At 44.8% G+C, this 17,506-nt stretch overlaps 1 protein-coding gene across 1 annotated transcript in view; it reads right to left on the reverse strand.

Annotated features, from left to right (window-relative positions):
- Positions 1 to 17,506, reverse strand: part of MED13L (mediator complex subunit 13L) — a 210,554-nt gene that overhangs the window by 75,632 nt on the left and 117,416 nt on the right. Inside the window, exons 3-7 of the mRNA XM_069759849.1 lie at positions 17,378 to 17,462; positions 17,129 to 17,212; positions 9,690 to 9,835; positions 9,327 to 9,521; positions 8,617 to 8,805 (exon numbers count right to left, since the gene is read on the reverse strand). Coding sequence (XP_069615950.1) covers positions 8,617 to 8,805; positions 9,327 to 9,521; positions 9,690 to 9,835; positions 17,129 to 17,212; positions 17,378 to 17,462 — 699 coding nt within the window. The remainder of the gene's footprint in view (positions 1 to 8,616; positions 8,806 to 9,326; positions 9,522 to 9,689; positions 9,836 to 17,128; positions 17,213 to 17,377; positions 17,463 to 17,506) is intronic.

Here is a 17,506-nt window from a genome sequence, read left to right on the forward strand (position 1 = left end):
TGAGATCCGGACTATTTGCAGGTCATGACATTGACCTTATGTGTCTTTTTTTAAGGAATGTTTTCACAGTTTTTGCTCTATGGCAGGATGCATTATCATCTTGAAAAATGATTTCATCATCTCCAAACATCCTTTCAATTGATGGGATAAGAAAAGTGTCCAAATTATCAACATAAACTTGTGCACTTGTGCATTTATTGAAGATGTAATGACAGCCATCTCCCCAGTGCCTTTACCTGACATGCAGGCCCATATCATCAATGACTGTGGAAATTTGCATGTTCTTTTCAGGCAGTCATCTTTATAAATCTCATTGGAACGGCACCAAACAAAAGTTCCAGCATCATCACCTTGCCCAATGCAGATTCGCTATTCATCACTGAATATGACTTTCATCCAGTCATCCACAGTCCACGATTGCTTTTCCTTAGCCCATTGTAACCTTGTTTTTTTTCTGTTTAGGTGTTAATGATGGCTTTTGTTAGCTTTTCTGTATGTAAATCCCATTTCCTTTAGGCGGTTTCTTACAGTTCGGTCACAGACCAGTTTCCACCCATTCATTCCTCATTTGTTTTGTCGTGCATTTCCTGTTTTGGAGACATATTGCTTCCATAATGCATAAGTTTCCGGTCTTGACGCTTTGATGTCGTCCTTGGTCTACCAGTATGTTTGCCTTTAACAACCTTCCCATGTTGTTTGTATTTGGTCCAGATTTTAGACACAGCTGACTGTGAACAACCAACATCTTTTGTAACATTGCGTGATGATTTACCCTCTTTTAAGAGTTTGATAATCCTCTCCTTTGTTTCAATTGACATCTCTCGTATTGGAGCCTTGATTCATCTCACTCCACTTGGTGCAGCAGCTCTCCAAGGTGTGATCACTCTTTTTTAGATGCAAACTAACGAGCAGATCTAATTTAATGCAGGTGTTATTTTTGGGTATGAAAATTTACAGGGAGATTCCATAATTTTTTCCTCAGAATTGAGTGATTCCATACTTTTTCCCCTATGCTTGGTTAAAAAAAAGTAACCATTACTGACTAACACATTTTTTTTCTTGATTTCTTTTAGTGTTTCTTAAAGCCAGAAAGTTGAAAGGACTTTAGTTTTGTGCCATGTCTGTGATCTGCTTTTTTTTCCTACAAAATTGAATAAACATCCTCCAAGGACGGTGATTCCATAATTTTTGCCACGGGTTATATAACAGTTTAATATTTCTATACAATCAAAGCAAATGTGTTTTCAGAAAATGACCTGTTTAAATCCGTGTTTTATGGTAAAATTTCATATCATAAACAACTTAAAAATAATATCATATCTTCATAGTTTTATACTTGCCATTAAGACCAATACTCACTTCCTGTTCTGTACAGCAGTCCCATGCACATAGTCTGCAGTCCTCTAGTAGACCGACTGACTCATGGACATTTACAGGAGAGCTTTTCTAAGCATGCTTTAACCAGAGTAAAGGTCTTTGTGAATAAAATTGCAAGATTTCTGATTTTTTTTTTCTTTTTTAAGTATAGGATAACGATATGAAAAATTATCAGAAAAAGAAATTAAACACACAACCAACATAAAATCCTGATTCAAACATTGTCATTTTCTGATGACATATTCCCACTAAACTGTTAATAAATAACAATATAAGTAGTAATATTAAGGCCATGTGCACACTTTGCGGTTTTTACAGCGGAACCGTGGCGATTTTGATGCTGCGGGTCCGCAGCAGTTTCCATTGCATTTACAGTAACATGTAAACCAACGGGAAACCGCAAACAGCTGTAAAAACTGCGCAGAAACGCAGCGGTTTATAACCCGCAGCATGTCACTTCTTTGTGCAGAATTGCAGCGATTCTGCACCCATAGAAATGCATTGATCCGCTTACTTCCCGCATGGGGCTGTGCCCACCATGCGGGAAGTAAGCGGATAATGTGCGGGTTATACCCGGGGTGGAGGAGAGGAGACTCTCTCCTCCAGGCCCCAGGAACCATATTTGTGGTTAAAAAAAGAATTAAAATAAAAAATAATGCTATACTCACCTCTCAGCGCTGCACGCGGCCGTCCGGTCTGGGTTGCTGTGCGAGCAGGGCCTGCGGTGACGTCGTGGTCACATGACCGTGACGTCACGAAGGTCCTTCTCGAACAGCATCTTTGGAACCGGACCACCGCCTGCAGCGCCGAGGAGATTGGGACGTCAGAGGGTGAGTATATCATTATTTTTTTATTTTTAACATTACTATTGATGCTGCATATGCATATGCAGCATCAATAGTAGGAAATCCCGCAGCGGAAACCGCAGGACAAAACGTGATAAATCTGCAGGGATAACCGCAGCGGTTTTGCCCTGCAGATTTATCAAATCCGCTGCGGGAAAACCCGCAGGGACCCGACGCAACGTGTGAACATGGCCTAAGAAAAACCAGACATCAAGATCAGTGTGTTCAGTCCACTGTTGGAATGTACAGTAGCTGGGACAGTCCCTCTTTAGATTGAAAACATCTGCAGTTCCCGGAAGAGGCCACAAGAGGGCACCCAAACACTGTATAAATCGCTACAGCCTTGAACTCCTCACTCCAGAACAAAATGTACTACACAAATGTTAAGACAACCTCCACTCCTAGTCATCTTTGTTATGTAGTTTTGTTCTTCATGTAACAAGATTCAACCCTAAGTGAAAATTACATTTTCATGGGTAGATATTGTATGACATTAACTTGTTAGAGCCAACATTCTAAATTAATGGCATCCCACCAAGGGAAAAAATGAAAACCACAACCTAAGGCAGGGTTCACACAAGCGTATTTCAGAGTCTGTATAGGGACTGCAAAGTACGGCTGCAGCTTAACCCCTTCATGACCCAGCCTATTTTGACCTTAATGACCTGGCCGTTTTTTGCAATTCTGACCAGTGTCCCTTTATGAGGTAATAACTCAGGAACGCTTCAACGGATCCTAGCGGTTCTGAGATTGTTTTTTCGTGACATATTGGGCTTCATGTTAGTGGTAAATTTAGGTCAATAAATTCTGCGTTTATTTGTGATAAAAACGGAAATTTGGCGAAAATTTTGAAAATTTCGCAATTTTCACATTTTGAATTTTTATTCTGTTAAACCAGAGAGTTATGTGACACAAAATAGTTAATAAATAACATTTCCCACATGTCTACTTTACACCAGCACAATTTTGGAAACAACATTTTTTTTTGCTAGGAAGTTATAAGAGTTAAAATTTGACCAGCGATTTCTCATTTTTACAACGAAATTTACAAAACCATTTTTTTTAGGGACCACCTCACATTTGAAGTCAGTTTGAGGGGTCTATATGGATGAAAATACCCAAAAGTGACACCATTCTAAAAAATGCACCCCTCAAGGTGCTCAAAACCACATTCAAGAAGTTTTTTAACCCTTCAGGTGCTTCACAGCAGCAGAAGCAACATGGAAGGAAAAAATGAACATTTAACTTTTTAGTCACAAAAATTATCTTTTAGCAACATTTTTTTTATTTTCCCAATGGTACAAGGAGAAACTGAACCACGAAAGTTGTTGTCCAATTTGTCCTGAGTACGCTGATACCTCATATGTGGGGGTAAACCACTGTTTGGGCGCACGGCAGGGCTTGGAAGGGAAGGAGCGCCATTTGACTTTTTGAATGAAAAATTGGCTCCACTCTTTAGCGGACACCATGTCGTGTTTGGAGAGCCCCCGTGTGCCTAAACATTGGAGCTCCCCCACAAATGACCCCATTTTGGAAACTAGACCCCCCAAGGAACTTATCTAGATGCATATTGAGCACTTTAAACCCTCAGGTGCTTCACAAATTGATCTGTAAAAATGAAAAAGTACTTTTTTTTTTCACAAAAAAATTCTTTTCGCCTCAGTTTTTCATTTTCACATGGGCAATAGGATAAAATGAATCCTAAAATTTGTTGGGCAATTTCTCCCGAGTACGCCGATACCTCATATGTGGGGGTAAACCACTGTTTGGGCACACGGCAGGGCTCGGAAGGGAAGGCGCGCCATTTGACTTTTTGAATGGAAAATTAGCTCCAATTGTTAGCGGACACCATGTCGCGTTTAGAGAGCCCCTGTGTGCCTATGCATTGGAGCTCCCCCACAAGTGACCCCATTTTGGAAACTAGACCCCCCAAGGAACTTATCTAGATGCATATTGAGCACTTTAAACCCCCAGGTGCTTCACAGAAGTTTATAATGCAGAGCCATGAAAATAAAAAATAATTTTTCTTTCCTCAAAAATGATTTTTAGCCTGGAATTTCCTATTTTGCCAAGGGTAATAGGAGAAATTGGACCGCAAATGTTGTTGTCCAGTTTGTCCTGAGTACACTGATACCCCATATGTGGGGGTAAACCACTGTTTGGGCGCACGGCAGGGCTCGGAAGGGAAGGCACGCCAATTGGCTTTTTAAATGGAAAATTAGCTCCAATCATTAGCGGACACCATGTCACGTTTGGAGAGCCCCTGTGTGCCTAAACATTGGAGATCCCCCACATATGACCCCATTTTGGAAACTAGACCCCCAAAGGAACTAATCTAGATGTGTGGTGAGGACTTTGAACTTCCAAGTGCTTCACAGAAGTTTATAACGCAGAGCCATGAAAATAAAATAAAAATTTTATTTTCTCTAAAATGATCTTTTAGCCTGCAATTTATTATTTTCCCAAGGGTAACAGGAGAAATTTGACCCCAAAAGTTGTTGTACAGTTTCTCCTGAGTACGCTGATACCCCATATGTGGGGGTAAACCACAGTTTGGGCACATGTCGGGGCTCGGAAGTCAAGTAGTGACATTTTGAAATGCAGACTTTGATGGAATGCTCTGTGGGCGTCACGTTGCGTTTGCAGAGCCCCTGATGTGGCTAAACAGTAGAAACCCCCCACAAGTGACCCCATTTTAGAAACTAGACCCCGAAAGGAACTTATCTAGATGTGAGGTGAGCACTTTGAACCCCCAAGTGCTTCACAGAAGTTTATAACACAGAGCAGTGAAAATAATAAATACGTTTTCTTTCCTCAAAAATAATTTTTTAGCCCAGAATTTTTTATTTTCCCAAGGGTTACAGGAGAAATTGGACCCCAAAAGTTGTTGTCCAGTTTCTCCTGAGTACGCTGATACCCCATATGTGGGGGTAAACCACTGTTTGGGCACACGTCGGGGCTCAGAAGGGAAGTAGTGACTTTTGAAATGCAGACTTTGATGGAATGGTCTGCGGGCGTCACGTTGCGTTTGCAGAGCCCCTGGTGTGCCTAAACAGTAGAAACCCCCCACAAGTGACCCCATTTTGGAAACTAGACCCCCCAAGGAACTTATCTAGATATGTGGTGAGCACTTTGAACCCCCAAGTGCTTCACAGACGTTTACAACGCAGAGCCGTGAAAATAAAAAATCATTTTTCTTTCCTCAAAAATGATGTTTTAGCAAGCAATTTTTTATTTTCTCAAGGGTAACAGGAGAAATTGGACCCCAGTAATTGTTGCCCAGTTTGTCCTGAGTACGCTGATACCCCATATGTGGGGGTAAACCACTGTTTGGGCACATGTCGGGGCTCGGAAGTCAAGTAGTGACGTTTTGAAATGCAGACTTTGATGGAATGGTCTGCGGGCGTCACGTTGCGTTTGCAGAGCCCCTGGTGTGCCTAAACAGTAGAAACCCCCCACAAGTGACCCCATTTTGGAAACTAGACCCCCCAAGGAACTTATCTAGATATGTGGTGAGCACTTTGAACCCCCAAGTGCTTCACAGACGTTTACAACGCAGAGCCGTGAAAATAAAAAATCATTTTACTTTCCTCAAAAATGATGTTTTAGCAAGCAATTTTTTATTTTCTCAAGGGTAACAGGAGAAATTGGACCCCAGTAATTGTTGCCCAGTTTGTCCTGAGTACACTGATACCCCATATGTGGGGGTAAACCACTGTTTGGGCACACGTCGGGGCTCGGAAGGGAAGGAGCACCATTTGACTTTTTGAATAAAAGATTGGCTGGAATCAATGGTGGCGCCATGTTGCGTTTGGAGACCCCCTGATGTGCCTAAACAGTGGAAACCCCTCAATTCTTACGCCAACACACCCCTAACCCTTATCCCAACTGTAGCCGTAACCCTAACCACAACCCTAACCGCAACACACCCCTAACCACAACCCTAACCCCAACACACCCCTAACCCTAACCACAACCCTAATTCCAACCCAACCCTAACCCTAAGGCTATGTACCCACGTTGCGGATTCGTGTGAGATTTTTCCGCACCATTTTTGAAAAATCCGCGGGTAAAAGGCACTGCGTTTTACCTGCGGATTTACTGCGGATTTCACCTGCGGATTCCTATTGAGGAATAGGTGTAAAACGCTGCGGAATCCGCACAAAGAATTGACATGCTGCGGAAAATACAACGCAGCGTTTCCGTGCGGTATTTTCCGCACCATGGGCACAGCGGATTTGGTTTTCCATAGGTTTACATGGTACTGTAAACCTGATGGAACACTGCTGCGGATCCGCAGCGGCCAATCCGCTGCGGATCCGCAGCCAAATCCGCACCGTGTGCACATAGCCTAATTCTAAAGGTATGTGCACACGCTTTGGAAAACGCTGCGGATCCGCAGCAGTTTCCCATGAGTTTACATTTCAATGTAAACCTATGGGAAACAAAAATCGCTGTACACATGCTGCGGAAAAACTGCACGGAAACGCAGCGGTTTACATTCCGCAGCATGTCACTTCTTTCTGCGGATTCCACAGCGGTTTTACAACTGCTCCAATAGAAAATCGCAGTTGTAAAACCGCAGTGAAATGCGCAGAAAAACCGCGGTAAATCTGCCATAAATCCGCAGCGGTTTAGCACTGCGGATTTATCAAATCCACAGCGGAAAAATCCGCAGAGGACCAGAATACGTGTGCACATACCGAAACCCTAACCCTAACCCTAACCCTACCCCTACCCCTACCCCTAACCCTACCCCTAACCCTAACCCTACCCCTAACCCTAACCCTACCCCTACCCCTACCCCTAACCCTACCCCTAACCCTAACCCTAACCCTAGTTCTAACTCCAACCTTAGTGAAAAAAAAAAAAAATTCTTTATTTTATTATTGTCCCTATCTATGGGGGACAAATGGGGGGGGTCATTTACTGTTTTTTTATTTTGACCACTGTGATAGATTATATCACAGTGATCAAAATTCACATTGGAACGAATCTGCCGGCCGGCAGATTCGGCGGGCGCACTGCGCATGCGCCCGCCATTTTGGAACATGGCGGCGCTCGGGGAAGAAGACGGACCCCGCCAGGATCGGTAAGTATAAGGGGGGGAGATCAGGGCACAGGGGGGGGAGATCAGGGCACGGGGGGGCGTCGGAGCACGGGGGGGGAGGGATCGGAGCATGGGGGAGAGTGATCGGTGTGCGGGCGGGTGGATCGGTGTGCAGGGGGGGGGGATCGGTGTGCAGGGGGGGTGGTTCGGAGCACGGGGGGGATCGGAGTGCGGGGGGGTTTGATTGGAGCACGGGGGGGTGTGATTGGAGCACGGGGGAGCGGACAGGAGGACGGGGAAGCGGAGCACAGGACGGAGGGGAGCGGGCCACAGATCGGGGGGCTGGGGGGGCGATCGGAGGGGTGGGGTGGGGGCACATTAGTATTTCCAGCCATGGCCGATGATATTGCAGCATCGGCCATGGCTGGATTGTAATATTTCACCATTTTTTTAGGTGAAATATTACAAATCGCTCTGATTGGCAGTTTCACTTTCAACAGCCAATCAGAGCGATCGTAGCCACGAGGGGGTGAAGCCACCCCCCCTGGGCTAAACTACCACTCCCCCTGTCCCTGCAGATCGGGTGAAATGGGAGTTAACCCTTTCACCCGATCTGCAGGGACGCGATCTTTCTGTGACACAGCATATGCGTCACAGGTCGGATTGGCACCGACTTTCATGACGCATACGCTGTGTCACAGGTCGGGAAGGGGTTAATATAGAAGAAGCCTGGCCCCTAGAGATGAACATGTACAATGTAACAACAATGCGGCATGAACATGAGTATAGTCAGAAATGCCGGCTCTGTGCACAGCTGCCGCTTACATGCCATCCCTCTGTTCCAATCATGCGGAGGACAGATTCCATGCATAACAGATGCAAATGGCAGCAGAAAGACGCCAAAGACTAGAATGGCTTCTGTTTGGTTGCAGCTACTGTGAATGGTACTTTACTGTAACAAGAACCATAGCTAGTGGGAGCCAGACAGACAACATTATAGTCCATGGGGTCCATTCGGTTACAGACCTGTCCTGACCATCAGTTCAGGTTCTCTTTTCCCACATGGAAACAGAAGTGGATTTCAAAACTGAAGGTCTGCACATAAAGACAATTTTGGGAACTTGCTGTAAAATCCTTTTCCCTGAGCCCTGTTTGGTGGGCACAGCACATGGTTTCCTTTGTCCACCAAATGAAGCGACAGAGAAACAAAAACCATAAAAATGGGAATCTCACAGCCCTGGAAATACACATTCTTCACAAATCCAGAAAATGACAAGCTGACAGATCACTTCATTGCAAGGTAAAAGGAACCCCAATATATAGTATGGTTATCTGAACACTTACCGGGAGCAGCTTGATCTGGTGACGTGGGTGGCGTCAAGGGCATCCTGCACGGGCTGGGATCTTTAGTGAAAACCGCGTTTTGCTGTGTACTTGTGCCACTATGCCCAGTGTTCACAGTGCTGGGTGGAATAGGTAGGTCACTGTGAGCTATGAGCACAAAGGCTGAGGGGTAAACCATCCGAACACCACCTGAGGAAGAGATGGAGCAAGACTAAACTGTGCTGCTGAAGGTCAAGGTTTAGGGCTACTACACGCTGAAAAACACTGGACATGAATAGCTGTGGATAGAAATATATCCGCTAAAGGGTGTTAACTGGTACTAGGCATCTGAGGAAATAGTGGCCACATTTACATTTTAGCCTCTACCTTGGCAGTGGCCTCAATATCTTTACTTCACGACCGTTCTTTGTAAAGATTGGCAGACCAGTAAACATTACATAGAGGGGTTCCCGGAGACACATTCATGTGAGACACTGTGTGATAAGTCTCATGTACGTGTCATGTGGACTGTAAATCGTTCGATTACATTGTGATGGGGTAGCTCCCAGGAACACTACCGAAGAAGAAATCCGGGATGGCCGGGTATATACTGGCACTACTTTTCCTACATATCCACAGAGCGACATAATTCAGGAAACTTGCATTTCTTTCTCCAAGGCTGCCTCCTATGAAGCTTCACTATGTTCTTGACCTCAACCAAAGTTCCTTACCCACAATAACTTCCACTGCGGCCGGAAAGTCATCATCATAAAGCATTTCCTGATCTTCCCGTTGATCCTTCCTTGCAGAGAGCACAGTAGGGTAGAAGGGACGCCATTCCTCCAGCAGCCTGCGGGTTGTGGGATCTGATGTCTTGTAGGCATGACCAGTAAGTGTTCCACTCAACCCATAAGGGCTCAGAATAACTATTAAGGGAAGCAAAACACAATTACGTTCAAGCCTAGAAAGACTATTTGGTGTGCAGTAAAGTAGTGACAGTTCTACAGCGCATACAGTTACTGGTTACGCTATTCTAGAACAGAAAAATAACACACCAACAAAGCTACATGTCAACACACCACAAAGGAGCTCACCGTGGCATGGCGTGTGGGATGACTGCGCCAGCTGGAGATGTTGCTGGCTGATGAGATACACGGGCTGGTGCTGAGCAATCTCTACACTTGTGCAAACACTGCTTTCCCCATGAAGGAAAAAGGTGAAGGAGCAGGAAAGGTTCTCGCTAGAAACGGAGAAAAACAAACACGGACATTAATAAAGTGTAAGCAGTGACCTCAGACTAGATACATGGTCCCCATGGCCGTACTCACCCCAACACACTAGAGAGACGCTGACAGAAATAAAGACTGAAAGTTGAGAAAATCCTTACCGTCACCAGGTTTTTGCCACCTAATCTCAGAGCTAGCAGTCTTATGACTGCACTGGGCTGCTTGCTGTAGTTTTGAAAAAAATATATATTTTGAGAAAATGACTTGTCAACAAATCACTAGAGGGCTAGTAAACCTGCTGTCATGTAGTCGTCCATATTCATGAGCTCTGTATAACCCACCCCATCACTAGTTGGCAGATGTCTGTGTACACTGTGTATAGGCAGAAAGCTGAAGACAAAAACAATGATTGTATACCCTCAGTAAATAAATGGCATGGTGCATGAAAATAATATACGGTACTTAGTCAACATATTTTTTTGATAAAAGGAAATGCAAAAGCCATCCCACCACTTCATGGTGACCGTAATTGTCCTAACTCTAATATTAAATACCTAACAGTTTGTCAAACAACATGCATGCTCAAGGAAAGGCAGGCCACACCATTATAGGTGTTTGCATGATGCAAACAGACTGAAAAAAGGAACAAAAAGGTATGAACTGGGATATTATTCTTCGTATTTTAGAGTGCAGCTATATTTTCCCCTAGAATGGTCTTAGTTGGCACCTGTACACACTAGCTTGGATGTCCTGGGCCGTTTTTCTGTGTGTAGCAGACTCTGACATGTGCAGTCCTACTCCCATCAACCCAAGGTGATTTTATATTAGCTGGTTCCTTCCTGCAGCACACCACTATTAGCGGATAGCTGTTGAGCTCACATATGTTGGCCAATCTGTGTGCCAAGTACCTTCTTTTTACCGTACTCTTTCTATAGCAATTTTGCAGTTCCATTTTTCCAATATTCCATAGGTACATAATGTAGATTTACCCATTTTCTATGGCAGTAATGCAATTCTCTAAATTTATTATTATTAGTATTTCAGAGTGCATACAATATTAAATAGTTCTTAGACCTGATGAGGCGGGTGTACTTTGGAAATCCATAGGTGTACAATCCTTTATGGAAGTTTCCCTGCCTTATATTAACAGGAGATAGATCGAGATTAGATCTAAATAATAAAATACTTCTTTTAATTTAAAGATTACACAGCCATTCAAACAGATACTTAAAGTACACCAGCCTCTAGAGATATCTAATAATCTATACAATTTCTACTAAGATATCAGGTGACAGATCTGTTGTAATGATGGTCATTAAATGGTGTTGTGGCAGACATGAAGGGGTTATACTAACATACAGAACAGCAATGATAAATGAAAGGCGAGTATCCTGGTGCTCCGTTATGACACCGATATAGAAAAAAACGCTTGGTATGGCAGAATATTGAGATACCTGGGCATCATTCATTGTCACCGGACATTTTTTTTCCTTATTTTTGCACTGGATACGCTCCATTCTAATGCAGTGAAATCGGATATTATTTGCAGCTTCATCTACCTAATGATAAAAACGAGCCTGTCTGATTTCATGTCCTGAAAAGGTGCTTTCTGTAGCCCCGGGGGATTGTGCTATTCCAGCAAGGGCATGCGAGAAGGCACTCTCTTGTGGGGGTTAGATGGGCTGGAATAATCAGAGTCGCTCTCTGCATGCAGGGAGATAGATGGGAGGGGGAAGCTGTCCTAATGACATCATGCCAGGAACTTGTCGACTTAAACCGGGTTGCCATAGCAACAGCTAATGTCTCCATGTCAGCCTGTGCATAATTACAACAGAGGAAGAAAACACACACGCGCTCGCGCACAGCCAAACAGACGCACACAGGAGCAGACTATGGAATGAGAACAGATTTCTATTTCTAGACTAATCACATGACCCCGGGAGGAAGACATACCGATGCGCAGCACAGCCCTGCCACCATACACTGCAGCTACCATGCCTCACACCGTTCATTGTGAGCAGGAAATGTGGCATTTATAGGCCAGCTACCCACAGGCTGTGTCCAGCAGCATCATCCACATTATGTGCCGCAGGACACACTGGGGTTAGATCAAACAAGGGAATGGGGGAATATTAGGGATGTCTGACCCCATGGGCTTCGTGGTGCTGTGCACTATCACCCTAGAAGGAACATTGTGGGAACAGATCTCCTGTATGGGATATGGAAGAGTTGACAGAAACCATGCAAACAAAAAGATCCAACTCACGTGGAAAAGCGCAGCAGAAATCAATCCGAGATGCCTCAAAGACCACGCTGACTACATGCCGTATGTTTGATTCTATACACACCCGGTCACGGCACAGTCTCACACCTATAGACACCGCAGGAGACCCCCACATTAGCTCATTCACAGATTGGGAGCACTCCTCCTGTGTCTGATCAGTTATGTGATTACTGATATTCTGTAGTGTCTTTCATAGTCTGTATAAGTCGCCTCGGAAATGGAAAGCGCTGCAGAATATGTTGGCGCTATAGAAATAAAATTATTATTATTATTGGAGGGTTATGGCGTATCACCTAGAAATATGCTGACGGCAAACTCCCCCCCCCCCCCCCCCCCCTCCCTCTCAATGAGATCTTTGCCCTTATTACCTGTTTGTAAAAAATAAACCGGGCAGTGAGGGAGAGGTTAAGGCTATGTTCACACTTTGCATTTTTACTGCATTTTTTATGCCAATTAAAAGTGGCTTTTTACAGTACCAGCAAAAGTTATGAGATTTGAGACGTCTCACGCACACACCTTTTCTGTTCCTGAATGAATTGAAAAGTGTAGCTTTTTATAAACTGCAGTATGACACATTGTTTTGCAGCATCTTTTCATCCGTAGAACGCAATGAGTATGTGCAACAACAACAAAAAATTCTGGTGTTTTGAGAGTAAAAAAAAAATGAATAAAGCAGGTGCAACAGGATGTGAAACCCGTTATTTTTGTAATTGTCTGAAGTTGAAACCAACATAATAATAATAATTTTATTTATATAGCGCCAACATATTCCGCAGCGCTTTACAAATTATAGAGGGGACTTGTACAGACAATAGACCTTACAGCATAACAGAAATACAGTTCAAAACAGATACCAGGAGGAGTGAGGGCCCTGCTCGCAAGCTTACAAACTATGAGGAAAAGGGGAGACACGAGAGGTGGATGGTAACAATTGCTTTAGTTATTCGGACCAGCTATAGTGTAAGGCTCAGGTGTTCATGTAAAGCTGCATGAACCAGTTACCTGCCTAAGTATGTAGCAGTACAGACACAGAGGGCTAATACTGCATAAAGTGTATGAGAACATGATGCGAGGAACCCTTTTTTTTTTTTTATTATAAATAGGCCACACAGGGATCGTTAGGTTAATGCATTGAGGCGGTAGGCCAGTCTGAACAAATGAGTTTTTAGGGCACGCTTAAAACTGTGGGGATTGGGGATTAATCGTATTAACCTAGGTAGTGCATTCCAAAGAATCGGCGCAGCACGTGTAAAGTCTTGGAGACGGGAGTGGGAGGTTCTGATTATTGAGGATGCTAACCTGAGGTCATTAGCGGAGCGGAGGGCACGGGTAGGGTGGTAGACTGATACCAGGGAGGAGATGTAGGGTGGTGCTGAGCCATGGAGTGCTTTGTGGATGAGGGTAGTAGTTTTGTACTGGATTCTGGAGTGGATGGGTAGCCAGTGTAATGACTGGCACAGGGTAGAGGCATCGGTGTAACGGTTGGTGAGGAATATGATCCTGGCTGCAGCATTCAGGACAGATTGGAGCGGGGAGAGTTTTGCAAGAGGGAGACCGATTAGTAGAGAGTTACAATTGTCCAGACGAGAATGAATAAGTGAAACAGTCAGAGTTTTTGCAGAGTCGAAATTAAGAAAAGGGCGAATTCTAGAAATGTTTTTGAGATGCAGGTAAGAAGAGCGAGCCAGTGATCGGATGTAGGGGGTGAATGAAAGGTCAGAATCAAGGATGACCCCAAGGCAGCGGGCATGTTGCTTTGGAGTAATGGTGGAACCGCACACGGAGATGGCAATGTCAGGCAAAGGTAGGTTAGTAGAGGGAGAGAACACGAGGAGTTCAGTTTTTGACAGGTTTAGTTTCAGATAGAGGGAGGACATGATGTTAGAGACAGCGGTAAGACAATCCCTGGTGTTTTCTAAAAAGGTCGGTGTGATATCGGGAGCAGAAGTGTATAATTGGGTGTCGTCAGCATAGAGATGGTACTGGAAACCAAATCTACTGATTGTTTGTCCAATAGGGGCAGTATACAACGAGAAGAGTAGGGGGCCTAGGACTGATCCTTGAGGAACCCCAACAGTAAGGGGAAGGTGAGAGGAGGAGGAACCAGCATGTCTTGGTGTCCTCACCTGAGAATGGCTGTTAGGAATAGTGCAGTTTAATTACATTAGTGATGTGCGGAAAAGTAAACATTGGATAGATTTTGCGCCTGTGCCATCCTAGCCGCAGGCAGCGCTTGCGCAGATTGACCCTCCTGGCAGTCTTCAGTGAAATAGCACCGATGCATGCTCAGATTAAGATCCCGACTCCATGCCGAGCTGAGACCTCAATCTGCACATGCTGAAGCCCACCGTGAGATCAATCTGCGAAAACACCACCCACGCCAAGAACAGGGCAGGCACAAGACTTAAATAAGAGGATATAGACACCAGAGGGGCCGTGGTAGAGAGAAGACCCCTATCCACAGTACTACCCCAATGCACAGAAACCAAAACTCCTAATGATTATTTTAAAACAACCAGCCTGCTTATTTCTTCATTGAATGTATGGATTAAATCAGTATAAGGGTATGTTCACACGTTCCTGATTTCCCTCTTTTTTTCAGGACTGAAACCGCAGCTCTTTGCAGAAAACGCAGGTCCTTTTTTTGGTGCTTTTTTGGTGCGTTTTTTGATGCGTTTTTTTATGCAGTTTTCTATGCAGAGTCTGTGTGTTTTCTAGGAAGTTTTTTAGGGTTAAAATGGCTGAAAATACCCTAACCCTAACCCTACCCCTATTCTAACCTTAGTGGGGGGGGAAAAAAAAATTCTTAATTTTTTTATTGTCCCTACCTATGGGGGTGACAAAGGGGGGGGGGGGGGGGGTGTCATTTACTATTTTTTTTTATTTTGATCACTGAGATATAACCTATCTCAGTGATCAAAATGCACTTTGGAACGAATCTGCCGGCCGATTCGGCGGGCGTACTGCGCATGCGCCCGCCATTTTGCAAGATGGCGGCGCCCAGGGAGAAGACGGCCGGACGGACGGACACCGGGAGGCCGGGTAAGTATAAGGGGGGGAGATGAGGGCACGGGGAAGGGGGCGTCGGAGCACGGGGGGTGGCATCGGAGCATGGGGGGGTGGAATTGGAGCACGGGGGGCAGCCACACTGCAGCGGTTCTGCACCACAAACCGCAGTAAAACCCTCAGATATATTTTTCATCTGCGGGTTTTACTGCGGGTTTGACCTCACAATGGAGGTCTATGGGTGCAGAACCGCTGCAGTTCCGCAAAAAGAAGTGACATGGTACTTCTTTTTTACCGCGGCTATTCAGCGCGGCTTTTTTTCCCCGATTCCCGCATCATGTGCACAGTGGTTCCTGTTTTCCATAGGGTACAGTGTACTGTACCCTGCATGGAAAACAGCTGCGGAGCCGCAGCGGCAAAATCGCGGCGGTTCCGCGTAAAAAAAACGCACTGTGTGAACATGGCCTAACAGCGCCATTATGGCTGTCCCCTTAGGTAAATATGCGTAACCCTGATGACAGGTTCTCTAAGAAAAATGCGGATTTCTCTAGAATAAGACATTGGGTCGCAAATATCGCGGTATCATTTTATTCAGCTTCCTATGACCTACATGCCCATTTAGACTACTTAGGAGGGTTGTTCCTACTTACAAATTCCCTTAAAGGGAACCTATCACCCCGTTTTTTCAGATTGAGATAAAAAATACTGTTAGATAGGGCCTGCGCTGTGCGTTACAATAGTGTATGTAGTGTACCCTGATTCCCTACCTATGCTGCGAAATACATTACCAAAGTCGCCGTTTTCGCCTGTCAATCAGGCTGGTCAGGTCAGGTGGGCGTGGTGACATCGCTGTTTCTTCCCCAGCTTTCCGTTGGTGGCGTAGTGGTGTGCGCATGTCCAAGTTCCGAATCCACTGCGCGCAGGTGAAGAAAAAGCGCGCGATCTGCGCTATTACCCTTGTCATCGGTGGGGGCGGCCATCTTCCTGAGGCCGCGCGTGCGCAGATGGAGTGCTCTGCTGCACGGGGCTTCAGGAAAATGGCCGCGGGATGCCGCGCGTGCGCAGATGGAGATCGCGGCGGCCATTTTCCCAAAGCCGAGTTTGCCCACCTGACCAGACCAGGCTGATTGACAGGTGAAAACGGCGACTTTGGTAATGTATTTCGCAGCATAGGTGGGGAATCAGGGTACACTACATACACTATTGTAACGCACAGCGCAGGCCCTATTTAACAGTATTTTTAGCTCAATCTGAAAAAACGGGGTGACAGGTTCCCTTTAAAAAGAAGCCGTTTCCATTATTTTCACATATAAGTGACATATTCATTACTGATCATGGCACCTATGAGGGTAAGCAAACTGGATTGGTGCTTTCTCTTCCCACTGATATTTTACTAGGTAACATGGCCTTAACAGTGATCCGTATTTTTTGTTTTCAATAGACAAGCGATATATTCGGAGTTCACGGCAACACCACCTGGACAAAAGTCACTGACTTAGGCTAGGTTCACATTGCGTTAGTGCAGTCCGTTCAACGCATACGTTAAACAGACTGCATTAACGCAAGCGGCGAAAAAGATCGCGTTTATGCAATCGCGCTAGCGCAGATGCTCTATCTGTGATAGCGGTGACGGACCCGAAAACGCTGCAGACTGCGTCCGAGGGTCAGTCACAGAATGACGGCACATCGCTAACGCATGCCGATTATGCTACATAATGGCAGTTAATGGGTGCTCTAACGCATCCTTTACATAGCGTTAGTGCCGCTATGTAACGGATGCCTTCAGCGCATTGCCATTAACGCAATGTGAACCCAGCCTTACCAGTCTTCTCACTGAATATGAGGCCCCTCAAGTACACTCAGAAAGATTGTGGCATCAACAATCAGCAGGTCGGCATGGAAAATCCAAATCCACCACAGAAATCTGTGGATAAGCTTTGAATTTCTGCTGAGGTTTCCGCTACAGATCCCTTTTAGATCCAATGAACAAGTTATACAATCTCAGGAGAACAGTTACCTCTTTGAGATAGATTTTTCCTCTCTTTCGCTGGGCTTCACAAACCATTTTCCAATGCGCACAAAACTTTTATCGAGCAAACACCTAGAGAAAAGGAGGAAAAAGAAAAGTTGATTCAATGGATTATGTTCCATATAGCTAACAATCAAAACTCATCTCTATAAGGTAATTTATGACATTTAAAAAAATATATATATATTACATATATATATTAAATACTCTTAGTACCATAATGTAATATCTGATTACCTCTCTAGTAGGTTGTGAATGGCCTTAAAAAGTAGTGTCCGACACTCATAGGACAGACCGTTGTCCCACAGCCCCTCTTCTTGCACTGCAAAAGAAAGGCAAAGTTTGGCATTTAGAGCGGTGTAAAAA

Source organism: Ranitomeya imitator, chromosome 1, assembly GCF_032444005.1.
Source record: "Ranitomeya imitator isolate aRanImi1 chromosome 1, aRanImi1.pri, whole genome shotgun sequence".
Lineage (NCBI taxonomy): Eukaryota > Metazoa > Chordata > Amphibia > Anura > Dendrobatidae > Ranitomeya > Ranitomeya imitator.